This window comes from Carcharodon carcharias, chromosome 7 (genome assembly GCF_017639515.1).
Source record: "Carcharodon carcharias isolate sCarCar2 chromosome 7, sCarCar2.pri, whole genome shotgun sequence".
Lineage (NCBI taxonomy): Eukaryota > Metazoa > Chordata > Chondrichthyes > Lamniformes > Lamnidae > Carcharodon > Carcharodon carcharias.
The window spans coordinates 165,807,136-165,823,438 of NC_054473.1; the positions used below are offsets into that span (position 1 = coordinate 165,807,136).

General features: G+C 41.3%; 1 protein-coding gene across 6 annotated transcripts in view; it reads right to left on the bottom strand.

Moving 5' to 3' along the window:
• The window catches only part of cdk10 (cyclin-dependent kinase 10), a 50,217-nt gene that overhangs the window by 27,125 nt on the left and 6,789 nt on the right, over window positions 1–16,303 (bottom strand). For 2 of the 6 annotated variants that reach the window (XM_041191102.1, XM_041191101.1), the window contains exon 1: window positions 1,304–1,511. The exons of 1 other annotated variant lie outside the window; for it this stretch is intronic. In XM_041191102.1, the coding sequence (XP_041047036.1) occupies window positions 1,304–1,390 (87 nt within the window). In that variant the 5' untranslated portion in view covers window positions 1,391–1,511. Of the gene's footprint in view, window positions 1–1,267; window positions 1,512–5,324; window positions 5,388–16,303 lie in introns of those variants that run through there. 3 more of the 6 variants (XM_041191105.1, XM_041191104.1, XM_041191103.1) reach the window with 3 other exon arrangements.

Genomic DNA, 16,303 nt, shown 5'->3' on the forward strand with positions numbered 1-16,303 from the left:
CAGACAACATAAAAAATTTCTGCGTAGTTGATAGCGAAGAGCTGTAAAACTACAGAAAGATATCAATGGACTGGTTAGTAGGTAGCAAAGTGGCAAGTGGAGTTCAACCCAGAGAAGTGAGGTGATGTATTTGGGGAGGTCAAAAGAGGCAAAGGAATACACAGTTAATGGGAGGATACTGAGGTGTAGAGGGAATGAGGGACCTTGAAATGAATATCCACAGATACCCGAAGAATAGGTCAATAAGGTGGTTAAGAAGGCATATGGAGTCCTTTCCTTTATTAGTCGAGCATAGAATATAACAGCAGGGAGGTTCTGGTGGAACTGTATAAATCATTTATTAGGGGGTGGTTTTAGTGAAGTTGGTTTTAGTCAGGGGGTGGTTTTGGTGAAGGGGATTTTGGTGACGGGGTGCTTGGTGAAGGGGACTTTGGTGAGGAGGTAGTTTTTGGTGAGGGAGGATTTTGGTGAGGGGTGGTTTTGGTGAAGGGGATTTTGGTGATGAGGTAGTTTTGGTGAAGGAGGATTTTGGTGAGGACATGGTTTTGGTGATGGAGGATTTTGGTGAGGAGGTAGTTTTGGTGAAGGAGGATTTTGGTGAGGAGGTAGTTTTGGTGAAGGGGATTTTGGTGAAGGGGGTAGTTTTGTTGAGGGGGTAGTTTAGGCGAATGGGATTTTGATGAGGTAGTTTTGATGAGGGGGTGGTTTTGGTGAAGGAGGATTTTGGTGACGGGGTGCTTGGTGAAGGGGACTTTGGTGAGGAGGTAGTTTTTGGTGAGGGAGGATTTTGGTGAGGGGTGGTTTTGGTGAAGGGGATTTTGGTGATGAGGTAGTTTTGGTGAAGGAGGATTTTGGTGAGGACATGGTTTTGGTGAAGGAGGATTTTGGTGAGGAGGTAGTTTTGGTGAAGGAGGATTTTGGTGAGGAGGTAGTTTTGGTGAAGGGGATTTTGGTGAAGGGGGTAGTTTTGTTGAGGGGGTAGTTTAGGCGAATGGGATTTTGATGAGGTAGTTTTGATGAGGGGGTGGTTTTGGTGAAGGAGGATTTCGGTGAGGAGGTAGTTTTGGTGAAGGGGATTTTGGTGAGGGGGTAGTTTTGTTGAGGGGGTGGTTTAGGTGAATGGGATTTTGATGAGGTAGTTTTGGTGAGGGGGTGGTTTTGGTGAGGGAGGGGATTTTGATGAGGGGGTGGTTTTGTTGAGGGAGGGGGTTTTGGTGAGGGGGTAGTTTTGGTGAATGGGGTTTTGGTGAGGGGAGGATGTTCATACCGCTCTGCCGGTTAGGTTTTAACCACCCTTTACAACCTTATCCTCCGGCGGCACGGTGAAGCTCCCTTCATATTTCAGGCATTTCAATCGGATTTGGTCCGGTTCCTCATTCGCATCCCCCATGATCCCGGAGCCGCTTCCACCCGGATCGCTCGGCGAACCGGTGGCCGAGTAGCTGCTGCCTCGGGGTTTACCCGCTTATGATGGCCAACCATCGCCTCCCGGAGTGAGAGCAGCAACTCGGCCCCTGACAACCCAACACACACAGAGCACGTGGCTGAGGGGTGGGCGGGGGCTGCTGCTGCTGCTGAAGATTTATTCGGTGTTATGGTTGTCAATACTAGAAATACCATCAATGATCTCTGTTATTTCTTTTGGTTCCCCTTAATTTGCAATTTAGATTTCATAATTCCCTTTTTTCCACGCATTTGCTATTGAATTTCATTATTTTTTTCTTCTCTCAACATATGCTGCACTTTAAAAATGTTTGCAAGGAACTATACTGTCTGACATAAAATGACTACTTGCAGAATGAAGCTAGGAAAACAACCCCAGACTGATTAAGGTCTAGTGTTTCTCTGTTATTGGGACCTTCTGAATGGTGTGTAAATAAATGGAATTTGTTTCTTTATTTAACTTCTTCTTAATGTAGGAATCACCTCAAAACACTTCAGAGGCTGACGGAGAGAAGGAAAGGTTAAAAAAAACATATTTAGGTATTGAAGCTGAGCCAAATAGAGTTTGGGACTTTTGTATGCGACACATGCCCCACCTGGAAAGGTTTCTGCAGCAAGTTTGACCAAAGGTCCATCAGGCAGTGGCCTGCATGTAATGTCCTTGAGGCCCCTACAGGAAGAGATGGTGGATCCTACCACATACGTCTATCAACGGACTGTCAAAGTCATTAGCAGAATGCTTCATCAACAGAATTTTCAAACAAGCACCAAGATGCAGCGAGGTGGTGGCAAGAAGGGCCCTACCCGTCAAATCCTTCATCCACACTAGTTAGAGGGAGTGAGAGGAGCAAGAAAATTGAGACAGCCAATGTCATGTCCACAGTTCTTAATGAAAAGATCTGTAGAGGGTAAGAAACCAGAGGGAGGAGTCCAGGTGAAGGGAGAACACTGGAAAGGGGTAAAGGCATCTCCATTGCAGAGGGAAGACGACCAGCCAAAGGATTGGGTTCAGAGGTGAAGGCAGCAGGAATTTTTGTTTATATTCATTCTTTGGACGTGGGGTTTGCTTGCTGGGCCAGCATTTATTGCCCATCCCTAGTTGCCCATGAGAAGGTGGTGCTAAGCTGCCTTCTTGAATTGTTGCAGTCCATGGGGTGTGGGTACACCCACAGTGCTATTAGAAAAGGAGTTCCAGGATTTTGAGCCAGTGACAATGAAGGAACAGCAATATATTTCCAAGTCAGGATGGTGAGTGACTTAGATGGGAACACCACCACCTAGAAGTTCCCTTCCATCTGCTGCCCTTGTCCTTCTAGATGGTAGTGGTCATGGGTTTGGAAGGTGCTGTCGAAGGAGCCTTGATGAATTCCTGCAGTAAACCTTGTAGATGGTACACACTGCTGCGTGTGTCAGTGGTGGAGGGAGTAAATGTTTGTGGAAGTGGTGCCAATCAAGCAGGCTGCTTTGTCCTGGATGGTGTCAAGCTTCTTGAATGTTGTGGGAGCTGCACTCATCCAGGCAAATGGGGAGTATTCCATGACACTCCTGACTTGTGCCTTGTAGATGGTGGACAGGCTTTGGGGAGTCAGAAGGTGGGTTACTCACCGCAATATTCCTAGCCTCTGACCTGCTGTTGTAGCCACAGTATTTATATGGTTAGTTCAGTTTCTGGTCAATGTTAACCCCCATGAGGTTAGATTGTGTTCCAGTACAGTTCTACTGCTGCTGATGGCCCACAGCACCTTATGGATACCCAGTCTTGAGTTGCTAGATCTGTTTGAAATCTATCCCATTTAGCATGGCGGTAGTACCTCTTACTGCATTCTGTTCTCTTAGCTACAACCCTAATGGTGTCAAAGCTGCTGACAAGGGTGGTATTGTTACCTAGCAAATCAAACTCTAAATAGCAGAGGCCATATGCCAACTCTCCAACACTTACTCCTACCTCCCTCTGCACCATGACCCCATTACCAAACCTCAAGCCATTGTCTTCAGGACTGTCACTAACCTCATCTCTGGAGATCTTTCTCTATGGCCTTCAACACCAAACAGCCTGCTTCTACCTCCTCCCAAAGATCCACAAACAGGACTGCCTTGATAGACCCAACATTTCAGCTTGTTCCTGCCCCACTGAACTGATTTCTTCCCGTCTCAACTCTTTCTTCCCCTTGTCCTGTCTCTTCTCACCTACATCCAGGACACTTCCAATGCTCTCAGTCCCTTTAATAGTCTCTAATTTTCTGGCCCTCTTCACCACAGTGTCTAATTTCTCTACACTTCCATCCCCCAGTAGGACAGTTTAAGGACGCTCTGCTTTTTTGAAACATGGCCCAACCAGTTCCATCCAGAGCCACCCCCCTCTATTTGGCTGAACTTGTTCTCACATTGAACAACTTCCCCTTTAACTCCACTCACTTGCCCCAAATACAGTGTGTTGCCACAGGTACTCAGATGGGCCCTTCCTTTTTGTGGAATACGTGGATAATTCCTTGTTCCAGTTCTACTCATATGGTGTATTATAATGCTAGTCCCATTTCAGGGCTATTCTGGGTCAGATTTACTTCCCAGGGCTATTCTGGGTCAGATTTACTTCCCCACTAACTCTCCTGAACTTCAACTAGAGGAAATCAAAACTCAATGACATGTAACTGGGTCCACTGAGCCTGAACAGCCTCCACCCAAAGGAAAAGAACTAGTTGAGATTATTACCTTCTTCCTAATAGGCTTATTTTTAATTAGTTTTCTAATTAGTAAATTAGATTGTAATTTACCCAGATATTATAATGATCCAGGTAAAACTCCTCAGTAAATATTGCTCCTATCAAAAGGGGATTGGAGTTGGGTTCCTTTAAGTTAATTTAAGTTTTAAAACAAATAAGTTTGTTATAATAAACATGCAATTCAGTGTTTATATGAAAACCATAAATTTGCAAAACTATATAAATCCAGAAAGAGAAAAGATAGCTACTTCTTATTTCTAAGAGGATCCAAAATATAAACTTGTGATACAGATATAGTAGTTTAAAAAGAATAGGAGATCCATCAAATATTAAAGTAAGGTTACCTTAACCCCTGAGCAAGAGAGACTCAGGTCAAACTTTCAAGAATAATTCAAAACAACATTTTGTAGAAGTTGAACGGACACCTTTATTATAATAGGTAATCCTTTCAACAAATATAGGAAATCAATCAGGGATAGTCTATTATGAAACAAATAAACATCTTCCATACAACCCCAAAAATTTACTATAAATATTGGAATAAAATTCTGGATTTGTTTTGAACCTTACGCACGCGGGGATTAAGGTAACCTTACTTTAATGTTGTATTGTATTGAAAATTTGAACTGTATTGCACTTCATATAATGCCAAATTTGAACTGTTATATAATATACTTTATGAAATGTGTAAAAGTACATACAAAGTTTTGTTTAAAAAGAGAAGTTTGGAGAAACTGTTAAATGAGAGATGAGCCAGAAATATTTGTTGAGAATTGATATTTAAGCTAATTGGGAGATACTGACCTGGATTAGTAAACAGAAGTCATTAGAACCCAAATTGCTTTATTACTCATGTATTTGAGGCAGAGACAATAACTTAAAATGGTATTAAATTTGTGAAAAATAATAAAAAGGTTACGGGATTACAGTAAATAATTCCAGTTCAATAAGTGGTACTTGTCCTTTTTTTGTTAAAATTACAAAACATTAAGTTAAATTACATTTCCATTTTAACATTTAAATGCAAATATTAAAAGCTATGTAACAAGTGAAAATGCTATGCTCTTTTCTAAATTCTGGAGTGTGCATCTCCAATGCATTCCAAATCAGTGCATTTCAAAAGAGTTTTGGGACATATCTAGGACGTGACAAGGCACTGACATAAAATACTGCAGATGTTGGGAATCTGAAAAGGAAACTCTTGCTCTTGTAGTCAAACAGCATCTGTAAAGAAAATATAAGACTTCATCACAACCTGAGAATATTTCAGACGAACAGTTTGAGAAGCAGCAGAGCAAGGGAAAGAGGAAAGGCAAAAGACAAGTTACCCCGGCTCGGACTGTGTAGTGATATGATGGCAAAATTGTCAGCGTTTGCCATTCCTACACATCTGAAACTGACTGCAGCTTCTGGAACTTGCACATGCACAGAGAATTTGGGCTACCTAACCACTAATTCTTGATGCTTAACCTTGTGATGTTGTTAACTTCATTATAGTTACGTTTATACAGTAATAAAACAGTTAATGCATTTCAGTTAAATAGATTATATGCTACTGACTGAAGTATAACTATGTCCCTGTTGTGATTGGTTTGGTTTATGCAGCTGGTAATAACCTTTAAATAGCCTAACCTAAAAGTGTAAAATATAAGCTAAAATTTTGACATCTTATGAACCTTGGGTATCTTAAAATATCCAACCTAATTGTCTGATGGGGAATTGAAATAAGAGGATTAAAGATGAATCCCTTAACCATTGATGAACATTCCTTGAATTGGGCTGGAGGAAGAGAAGAGTGCAAACATTAACTATGAGGCTTGGAGGAGAGAGAGAGAGAGAGAGAGAGAGAGAGAGAGAGTGGGTAGTTGGAGGGGCACAGTATCCCATAGGGGAATACTGAGCTGCACTGAATGGGGGTGGGGGGGGAAAATGTGTGTGTGCACATTGGGGGAGGGGGTGTGCCTGTGTGATACTTTTGAAGTATACACTGAAACCTGAAGTTTTCCTTTGTAACATCAAAAATCTATAAATTCAAGAAAAAGTTTTTTTAAAAAAACAGAAAACACTACTTGTAAATGTTGTGAGTATGAAACATGACCCTGATCCATCATAAATTGTGGCATATGTGGGCAAGGCATGTGTATAGTTCTACATTTATTGCCTACAGACCTAACCAGCATCATCCCAAAAGGACAGGTACAAACCAAAAAAATGTTTTCTCCAAATAGTAGATTACTGGGAGAAAAAGGAGCTTTAGCAGAAATAATTAATCCAAATGGCAAAAGAAGTAATTTTCAATACAATTCAAATGTTTCTTCAAAGGAATAAATACAAAGCCCCTATTTATTGCAGATTCAGAAATACTATAACATGCACTGAATAGGGTGTTACAAACTATTTTTAGGGGTAGAAGGGATAGAAGCTCTTCTCTCCTCTCAAAATAAACACTTGTCCTTCAACATTTGCAGTTCTTTTCCTGACATGGAGTTCTGTTTTTCTCCCCATCATTCTCTAATATGTTGGTTACATCTACAGTTTAAGTCAGAAGCCTATGTTTTCTTCCCCCCAGATATCACATTGCCTGTTCTTCAGTTGTCAGCTTTTTGGAGCCTTTTGTTAGCTTCATTAATTTTCCAACACGGATATGCAAGAAGGAAGAAGCGATCTTTGGTTATCAGTCAAGTTTTCTTCCCTCCAACACCAGATTTTAGACAATAATGGGAGATGTTGGCTGCTGGTTAAATCAACCACAGGTGATGTGAACAGGGACCCCCTCCCTCCCACACCAGCTAAAAGTCCAATTATCCATTAATAGGCTGAAGGCAGGATTTATTGCCCCCTCAAGAATAGCAAATCCCATCTCAGAGCTGCCGGCCAGAGGCCAGCAACTCTCCATGCTTTGGACAGAGGTTTGCAGAATTGGGTCAGAATTTAGGCAAATGTATGGTGGTCTCACCGTGTCCAGTTGGCAGAACACTGAAGGCACAAGTTGGTGGGGGGGTGGGGTTTGAGAGGTCAATGGAGGGAGGGCAACCTTGACTGAGTAAAAGCTTGTAAGGTGAAATCTTGGAGGGCTCTCTGATGGGCCCATTACGAGGGACTACACCTTGCCCGCCAGCAGTACACGCAGGTAGACCTGCCAGCTGGCCACTTCGGTGGCATGGGCCTCTCCTGTTGCTGGTTAAATCCCAGTGACAGCAGGTTGATGCCCTGAGTGGGAAATAATTGCCCATTGAAGGGCATCAATTGGCCCAGTGATGGGCGGGTAGATAGCAGCCCGACCTTCAGACCTGCTGCAGGAGCCACTACTGAAGAATGGTTCAAAATGCTAGCTTGACTTATAATCATTTGCTGAACCAACTCTTGTAAAAGTTGAAAATAAAAATGCACCAACAAACCTGTTCCACACTAGAATGTTTTAACTAACATTTATCATGCGGAGCAATTGATAACGAATTTAAATACTATATGGCTTTATACACTACTAGCTTAATGCATATATTTTGATGACATACTGAAAAAAAAATAAGTGCTTTGTCTCAGCTAAGTACCTCCCCAAGAATGTAATCAATGAGCATCTGAGAGAGAGACTGGTCAATGTTTTGTGTGTGATTCATCATAACTAACAGACGTCCTCCTCCTCCCTCTTCAGGTACCATGCCCCAAGTGGGCATTGGCAACCATGGACTCCCACTGAATTGGTGCAGTATTATGCTTGGAAAGTGGTTTGCCATTACCTTCTGTAGTATGGCTGACCAAGAAACTCAACACTAGCCATCAAGCATATTTAAAGCAAAAACAGAATTACCTGGACAAACTCAGCAGGTCTGGCAGCATCAGGGGAGAAGAAAAGAGTTGACGTTTCGAGTCCTCATGACCCTTCAACAGGACGGACTGAAAGCAAAATACTGCAGATGCTGGAAATCTGAAATAGAAACAAAAAGTGCTGGAAAAACTCAGGTCTGACAGCATCTGTGGAGAGAGAAACAGAGTTAACATTTCAAGTCCATATGACACTTCAGAGTTCCACAGATGCTGTCAGACCTCTTAATATTGAGAGGATTTGCTGGTTGCTATCAACCTATTTGGTTATGTTATGAATGGACCTTCCATAGCTATCACTTTCTAAAGTGAGACTTGAAGCCCGAGCTTCTGGCCCAGAGGTAGGGACACTACCACTGCACCAGAAGACCTACTAACAGTCCACACATGATGATCCAATTGTTCTCAAGTTCCACCTACTCTTTTTATGTGCAAGATGCAGCCTTCACCAAGTTTTAGCATATTGAATGCCTCCAGGGGTCAGTTTGATTCACAATTCCTTCAATGAATATATATGTTAAAATTACAGCATTTTTGAGTTACTGCACAAATGGTGTCTGAATGAGGTGAATTATACGCACTCTGGTTTTTTTTTTTATACACTCGGCAAAATAGTTTGCTTAAGAGCCAAGATTGAACCCCAATTAAGATCTTTTCGGGGCCTCTTTAAATTGCAGATCAAACTGAACTCAGAACTGCCTGCTGAAATAACTGTAGCTTTTGAAATTCAGCCAAACATTCATAATGACATAATAGCTTTTGAGAAAATGTCAACAAAGACCTCCCTTGTTGAAAGAGCCCTGTTAGACCAAATTTTCCGCCCCCCTCCGCGAGGAGGAGGGCTGATGGGGTGTGTGGTGGGATAGAGTCAGGCCCACTGACCCCAGAAGCAGGTCCAGGGCAGCAGGCAATTGCCAAAGTCAGCCAGTTAGAAGGTTTGCCTCACTTCTCTGGGACTAGGCCCAAATTGTTTTAGACACTGTTAGGCCTTCAAACCCTCACCCATCATGACCCTTCACCTCCCACCCACTCCCATGCCCTCTTATATCCCCATAACCCCTCCATGCCAACTCATGCCTCCATCCACCCCATGCCTTCTCATAACCCATGCTGCCTCCACACCAACTCATGCTACCGGCCCCCCATGCCCCCTCATACCCCTAAGCCACCTCAGCCACTCACCCAGTAGTCACCATGGGCAGACTTCAGGAGCCATGTGGAGATGAAAGAAAAACTAATACAGCTCTCTCTCACACACACACTTGATAGCGAAAAAACTCCTGTTCAAGAAATCCATTCAAAGTTTTAAATCTCAAGTGATTAATCTCTTATAAAATACAAATTTCTATTCAGACAACTAATATTTTAATTGCCTCTTTAAATGATCAAATTCTGAACTCGAAGCTACCTGAAATAATTCTAGCTTTTAAAACTCAGCCATGCATTCATAACCACATAATGGGGAAATATCAATAAACACCTCTTTGGAAAAGGCACAACCAGATGATTTTTTTTTCTAAGCTACACTAGATGCTCTGTCAATTAGAGTAGCCCAGCAGAGGGTTTTGTGACTCTCACTTACAGCGTCAGCCTATTTATTTTAGTGTTTAAAGAGCAGGGCACTTAAAAGAAGTTCAGATAATGACACTTAAACATTCCTTACCCAACCTCCAAGAGTGTTTACTTGTATTCCATCAATTTATAATTCCCACATTTTGGGTTAAGACCTTAGCAACAGCCAAAGTGTTGAGTTCAAACAAGTCATATTAAGTTCAAATGGCCCTGCTGAGTCAGGGTTCCAGCCTGTCTGAATAATGCCCTGCCCCTTCCCATGCCAGCAAAAATTAGCTCTGTCAAAAATGGGGGCAGGACTTTCACAACAGGGTCCCATTCACCATTTTCAAAGGTCCTTCGTGAAAATTCAGCCCCTAGTGTCAAGTGCATTTTAGTGTTATTATAATGTATTATTATTGACTGGGCTAGAATTACAACTGTACTGTGAATGAATTGCAAGACTGATCTTATAACTGAAATGGATTCAAGTGGTATTACTAAATATGCAAACCAATTTAAGCCTGAAAAAGTATCAATTGATATTGCTGTAAACCTCATACTCCAGCTAGAAGTTTTGAGGCTGTAGTTACCCAGATGAAGTAATTATTCTAAAAATTGTTAAAGATGGATAGTTCAGTGCAATTCATTGATCAACAGCACTTCAATAGGTGGAAAGTTACAGTGAGTACCAAAGCTTTAGTGTCTATTCAGTACCTTTCAATTGTACAGTTAATGCTCTTAGCGATTTCAGATTATACATGAACACATGAAGGTATATGCTGATTTTTGTATATCCTTATAAAGAAATGCATTTTCAAATTACTTAATTTGTTCCCACAATTTATAAATACAAGTTTTTTTAAAATAACATTGACAGTCTTATTTTGGTTTCTGATGAACCCTTGGAACTGAATCTTTAACGGTCCCTCTTTGATCAGAAAACCCTGCAGTTGAAGCATTTATCTCATTAGTCGTGGACGACGGAGATGTAACTAGAATTGTAGGAGCTGATAATTTTTTGTTTTCCATATCATCTTGATGCGTCTGGGAGCGTTTATCTGCAGAGTGTTTAAAATAAGTAATCAAAGCTCAAGTACTACAAAATAAAATGTTTAACACAATTCCCCAATACATGTAAACATATGGCCTCTGACTTTTTTTTTGCATTCTATGATCTGTATTTCTTTCCCACTTTATTCAACGTACTGGACCATAACCCTAAAACTCAAACAAAATACCAATCACTAATTCCAATTCCAAAATTATATCTATTATTAACCCAGTGGAAAATCTGAGACTGAGTTCTTGAACTCTGCCAGCTTCGCATCCAACTACATTATGAAGGCCTTGGCTGCCCTACTTCAAAACAGTTGTTACCCTTCATTAATTCAAACATGACTTTCACTTATAATTTAAATAAATAGTTTGCATTATACTTTGCAATACATTTAGTCCATCGTATTTCCAAAAGGTTTTCAGACCTTCAGAACAGACTTCACTCTAGATTTTGGAGATTAAACCTTTCCTTGATGCACACCCTCTCTTGGACTTGGAAAAAGTTCTTATTCTTCTCTGCATTTGCGCCAGTATTTTCACATCTTTTTGGTCGAACTCAACTGAATACTCTAAAATGTAGTTTGATCAGTGTAGTGTGTATACTCACTGTATATGCACAGAATAAACTATTATTCTGGTGATAGAGGCCAGTATTTTACTAGCTTTTATTAATTACCCCACCCTATTGTCTAGACATTGACAAGAACACAATGACTCCTAGGTCCCTCTGATTGTTCCGTTCCTTCTATACTTGTGTCTCATTATGTCACCCATTGTGCAATATTGTGGGCAATAATATTACATTTATTTTGCTATTTGTTTGCAAATAAAAATGAGAAGCAATAGTAGTCCAAATACTGACTGACCTCTATTCCACTCTTCTCAAAGAAAAGACATTTCACTAACAATTTTTGTTTCCTATTCTTCAAACAATTTGGTATAGCAGTACCATAATCTACTTTGGATTCTCAAGGTTTAGTTTAAGTGGAAGTTTGTTATGCAGAAGTTTATCAGAAGTCTCAAATACAAATAAGTTATATCATAGTAATTACCACCTTCCTGGTTTGGGTAACTGATTCTGAGACCACTATTTGAAAACTTCCTAGTGTCTCACAGGTGGAAAAAGATTGGGATGGGGAAGATAGAATATCAGGAATACATAACACAATCCCATTTCTTTCTCTTTAAATTTTAATGTGCAGAAATTAGGCCAAGAATGAAGCTCACACAAGTCAGATTGGAGCCTATTTAATGCATCAAAGTTATGACTTGGTAACATTACAACTTCGTAAATGAGGGGGAGGCACAACCTATGGGAGTTCCAGGCAACTGATCAGAGATGCAGCTGCTGAGTATCCAAGCTAAGTGGTTCTTTAAGCACTCCTTGTGGGTCAAGAGAATAGGAATGCCCCTCTCCTTACCAAAGAAGCATTTGGCCTCTCCCAGTCTCATCCTGCAGTGCTCTACTTTCCTTCCTGATCACCAACCACTCCAGCACCTTGGGGTGCTCCCCCAAGTTCTCTTGATCATTGGACAAGGACTGCCTTCAAGGGTCCTTGGCTGTGGCCTCCTGCCACTAGTGTCCTTCTCCGCTCACTAGCCTATTTAGCTAGCTGTTGGGAGGGAGATGGCCCTATAAAATGGTAATAATTGACAGAGCCGCCATGTCCCTGGTCTTCATTGATTGATTTTAGGTTCCCTACGCCCTCCATACCTGGGCTCGAGAGTCTGAGACTTTCCTGGAAGAAAGAAAGAAAGAGCTACTTTTGCTTTGGGGAGACTTGACAAGGCGCGTTATACACTACTCACCATTCCAAACGACTGGTTAGCCAATGGGCTAAGATGAATGGTGTGCCTAGGTATGGGGTATTGGCTTTGTAAAACTGGAGAGAATCTCAAACTTAAGTGTGGAAATATACCCAAGTGAGTTTAAGGTGCCACTACAATCCTTTACAAAGGATTTACAAGAATAGGCTGCTTCTGAGGTGTCAACTATTGGCCCCTGATCAAGCAATGTCTTGATTTTAAAATTATTTTCCTTGTTTTCAAATCCCTCCATGATCTAACCCTATCTTCGTAATCACCCCCCCCACACCCATTGAGATATCTGCCTTCATCTAATTCCGGCCTCAAACATCCCTGATTTTAATCACTTCACTATAGATGGCTGTGTCTTCGACTGCCTAGGCTCTGAGCTCTGGAATTTTGTTTCTACACCTCTCCACCACGCTTTCCTCCTTTAAGACATCCCTTACGACCTCCCTCATCAACCAATGGTTTTGATCATCTGACCTAATATCTTTTTATGAGGTTCAGCATCAAATTTTGTTTTCAATGTCCCTGTGAAGCTCCTTGGAACATTTTATTACATTAAAGGTGCTATATAAACATAATGTTATAAAAGATTAGGGTTAGTTAGTTGCACCTTTGAAGAATTATAAGTCACCACCTTCTCCTGGGACTTGCTTGATTGCCTTAGGGAATTACCAAAGATTGTTCCTCAAATCAGCTTCAATTTTCTTTTCATGCTTCTCTAGAAGTAGAGTGGATAGAGAGTGTTTTGAAGGTTGGTACATGGGGCGGATTTGGTGGTCTTTTCTTGCCCTCCATGTTCATATTGATTTGAAAATTTAAGTCATGCCAGCTTTAATTGTTTATATCAATACCTTGACTTTCTAATAGTTTCTAATTTTAGTTTCAAGACAGTCCTTCAGAGCTATGCTGAGAAGGGATTAAAGGCTTGACAGACATTTTTGTTTGTCCTCAATGACACCAAAGTCACAAACGAAGATGAAGCTTGTGTCTCAAAAACAAATGGTTTCCAATATAGCACCATTTTTAAAAATTACATTCATGGGATGTGGATGTCATTGGCAAGGCCAGCATTTGTTGCCCATCCTAATTGCCCATTAAAAGATGGTGGTGAGCCACCCTCCTGGACCATTGTAATCCCTGCAGTGTAACATACTGCTGTTAGGGAGGGAGTTCAAGGATTTTGATCCAGTGACAGTGAAGGAATGGCGATTTTATTCCAAGTCAGGATAGTGTGTGACTTAACATAGAAACTAGGAGCAGGAGTAGGCCATTCAGCCTTTCGAGCCTGCTCCGCCATTCAATACGATCATGGCTGATTCTCTATCTCAACATCATATTCCCATTTTCTCTCCAAACCCCTTGATGCCCCTAATATCCAAAAATTTATCAATTTCTTTCTTGAATATACTCATTGACTTGGCCTCCACAGCTTTCTGTGGTAGAGAATTTCACAGGTTGACCACCTTCCGAGTGAAGAAATTTTCCCTCATCTCAGTCCTAAATGGCCTGCCCTGTGTCCTGAGGCTGTGGCCCCTGGTGCTAGACTCCCTAACCAAGGGAAACATCGTCCCTGCATCCAGTCTGTCTAGCCCTGTTAGAAGTTTCAATCAGATCACCCCCCCCCCCCATTTTTTCTAGACTCCAGCATATACAGGTCCAGTCGAACTAATTTCTCATACGACAGTCCTGCCATCCCCCGTTTCAGCCTAGTGAACCTTCGCTGCATTCCCTCTATGGCAAGTATATCCTTTCTTACATAGAGACCAAAGCTGCACTCAGTATTCCAGGTGTGGTCTCACCAAAGCCCTGTATAACTGCAGTAAGCCATCCCTTCTCCTGAACTCAAATCCTCTTGCAATGAAGGCCAACATACCATTTGCCATCTTAATTGCTTGCTGCACCTACTTATTTACTTTCATTGACTGTGTAAAAGGACACCCAAATCCCTTTGTACATCTATATTTTCCAATATATCACCATTTAAATAATACTCTGCCTTTCTGTTTTTCCACACTGAAGAATATAACTTCACATTTATCCACATTATACTGCATCTGCCATGTGTTTACCCACACACACTTGTCTAAGTTGCCCTGAAGTCTCCTTGCTTCCTCCTCACAACCCCGTCCAGTTTGGTGTCATCAGCAAACTTGGAAATATTGCATTTAGTTCCCTCGTCCAAGTCACATGTGGGACCTTACCAAAAGCCGCCTTGAAATTCAAATACACCACACCACATCCACTGGTTCTCCCCTATCTATTCTACTAGTTACATCCTCAAAAAACGGCAGTTGATCAGTTAAGCATGATTTCCCTTTCACAAGCCCCTGTTGACTTTGTCTAATCCTGTTAATGCTTTCCAAGTGTTCTGTTACATCTTTTATAATAGACGCTAGCATTTTCCTCACGGCTGATGTTAGGCTAACTGGTCTGTAATTCTGTTTTTTCTCCTTTTTTATTAAAAAAAAATAGTGGAGTTACATTTGCCACCCTCCAATCTGTAGGAACTGCTCCAGAGTCTATAGAATTTTGGAAGATGACCACCAATGCATCCAATATTTCCAGGGCCACTTCCTTTAGTATTCTGGGGTGTAGATTATCAGGCCCTGGGGATTTTAACCCCATTAATTTCTCCAGCACCATTTTTATACTAATACTGATTTTCTTCAATTCATTCCTCAGTGCAGCCTTGGTCCCTAACATTTCTGGGAAATTATTGTGCCTTCTTTTGTGAAGACAGAACCAAAATATATGTGTTCAATTCTTCTGCCATTTCTTTGTTCCCCATTATAATTTCCCCTGTTTCTGATTGTAAGGGGCTTACGTTTGTCTTCGCTAATCTTCTTCTCTTCCCAACATTATTGAAGCTTTTACAGTCAGTTTTTATGTTCACTGCAAGTTTACTCATACTCTATTTTCCCTTTCTTGATCAATCTTTTTGTCCACTTTTGCTGAATTCTAAACTGCTCCCAATCCTCAGGCTTGCTACATTTTCTGGCAATTTTATATGTCTCCTCTTTGGATCTAATACTATCCCTAATTTCTTTTATAAGCCATGGTTGAGCCACCTTTCCTGTTTTATTTTTGGGCCAGATAGGAATGAATAAGCCATTGCCTTTCCACTGTCAACCCTTTTGGTGAGGTTCCCCAATCCATCATTGCCAACTCGCACCTCATACCCTCATAATTCCCTTTATTTAGATTCAGGACCCTCGTTCTAGATGCAACTTCTTCACTCTCCACCCTATCATTTATGATCGCCCTTCCCCAAGGTACCCCACACAAGATTGCTAATTAATCCTTTCTCATTGCACAATACCCAGTCTAGGATAGCCTGCTCTCTAGTTGGTTCCTCAACATATTGGTCTAAAAACCATCACGTACACACACTCTAGGAAATCCTCCTCAACAGTATTATTGCTAGTTTGGTTTGTCGAATCTATGTAGATTAAACTCATCCATGATTACAGTTTTACCCTTATTGCATCTCTAATTTCCCACGTAATACCTTCCCTTCATCTCCATTACTGTTTGGGGGCCCATAGATAACCCCTGCCAACGTTTTCTACCCCTTGGTGTTTCTTATCACCACCCAAACAGATTCCACTTCATAATTTTCCAAGTTAATATCCTTCCTCACTATTGCACTGATTTCCTCCTTTACTAACAATGCTACCCCACTTCCATTTCCAATTTGTCTGTCCTTCCTAAATATTGAATACCCCTGGATGTTCAGTTCCCATCCTTGGGCACCCTGCAGCCACGTCTCTAATTGCAACTACATCATAACTTGGAGATGAACCTGCATGGGGTGGTGTTCCCATTTGTCTGGTGCCCTTGTCCTAGGTGGTAGAGGCCGCAGGTTTGGAAAGCACCATTGAAGGTGTCTTGAT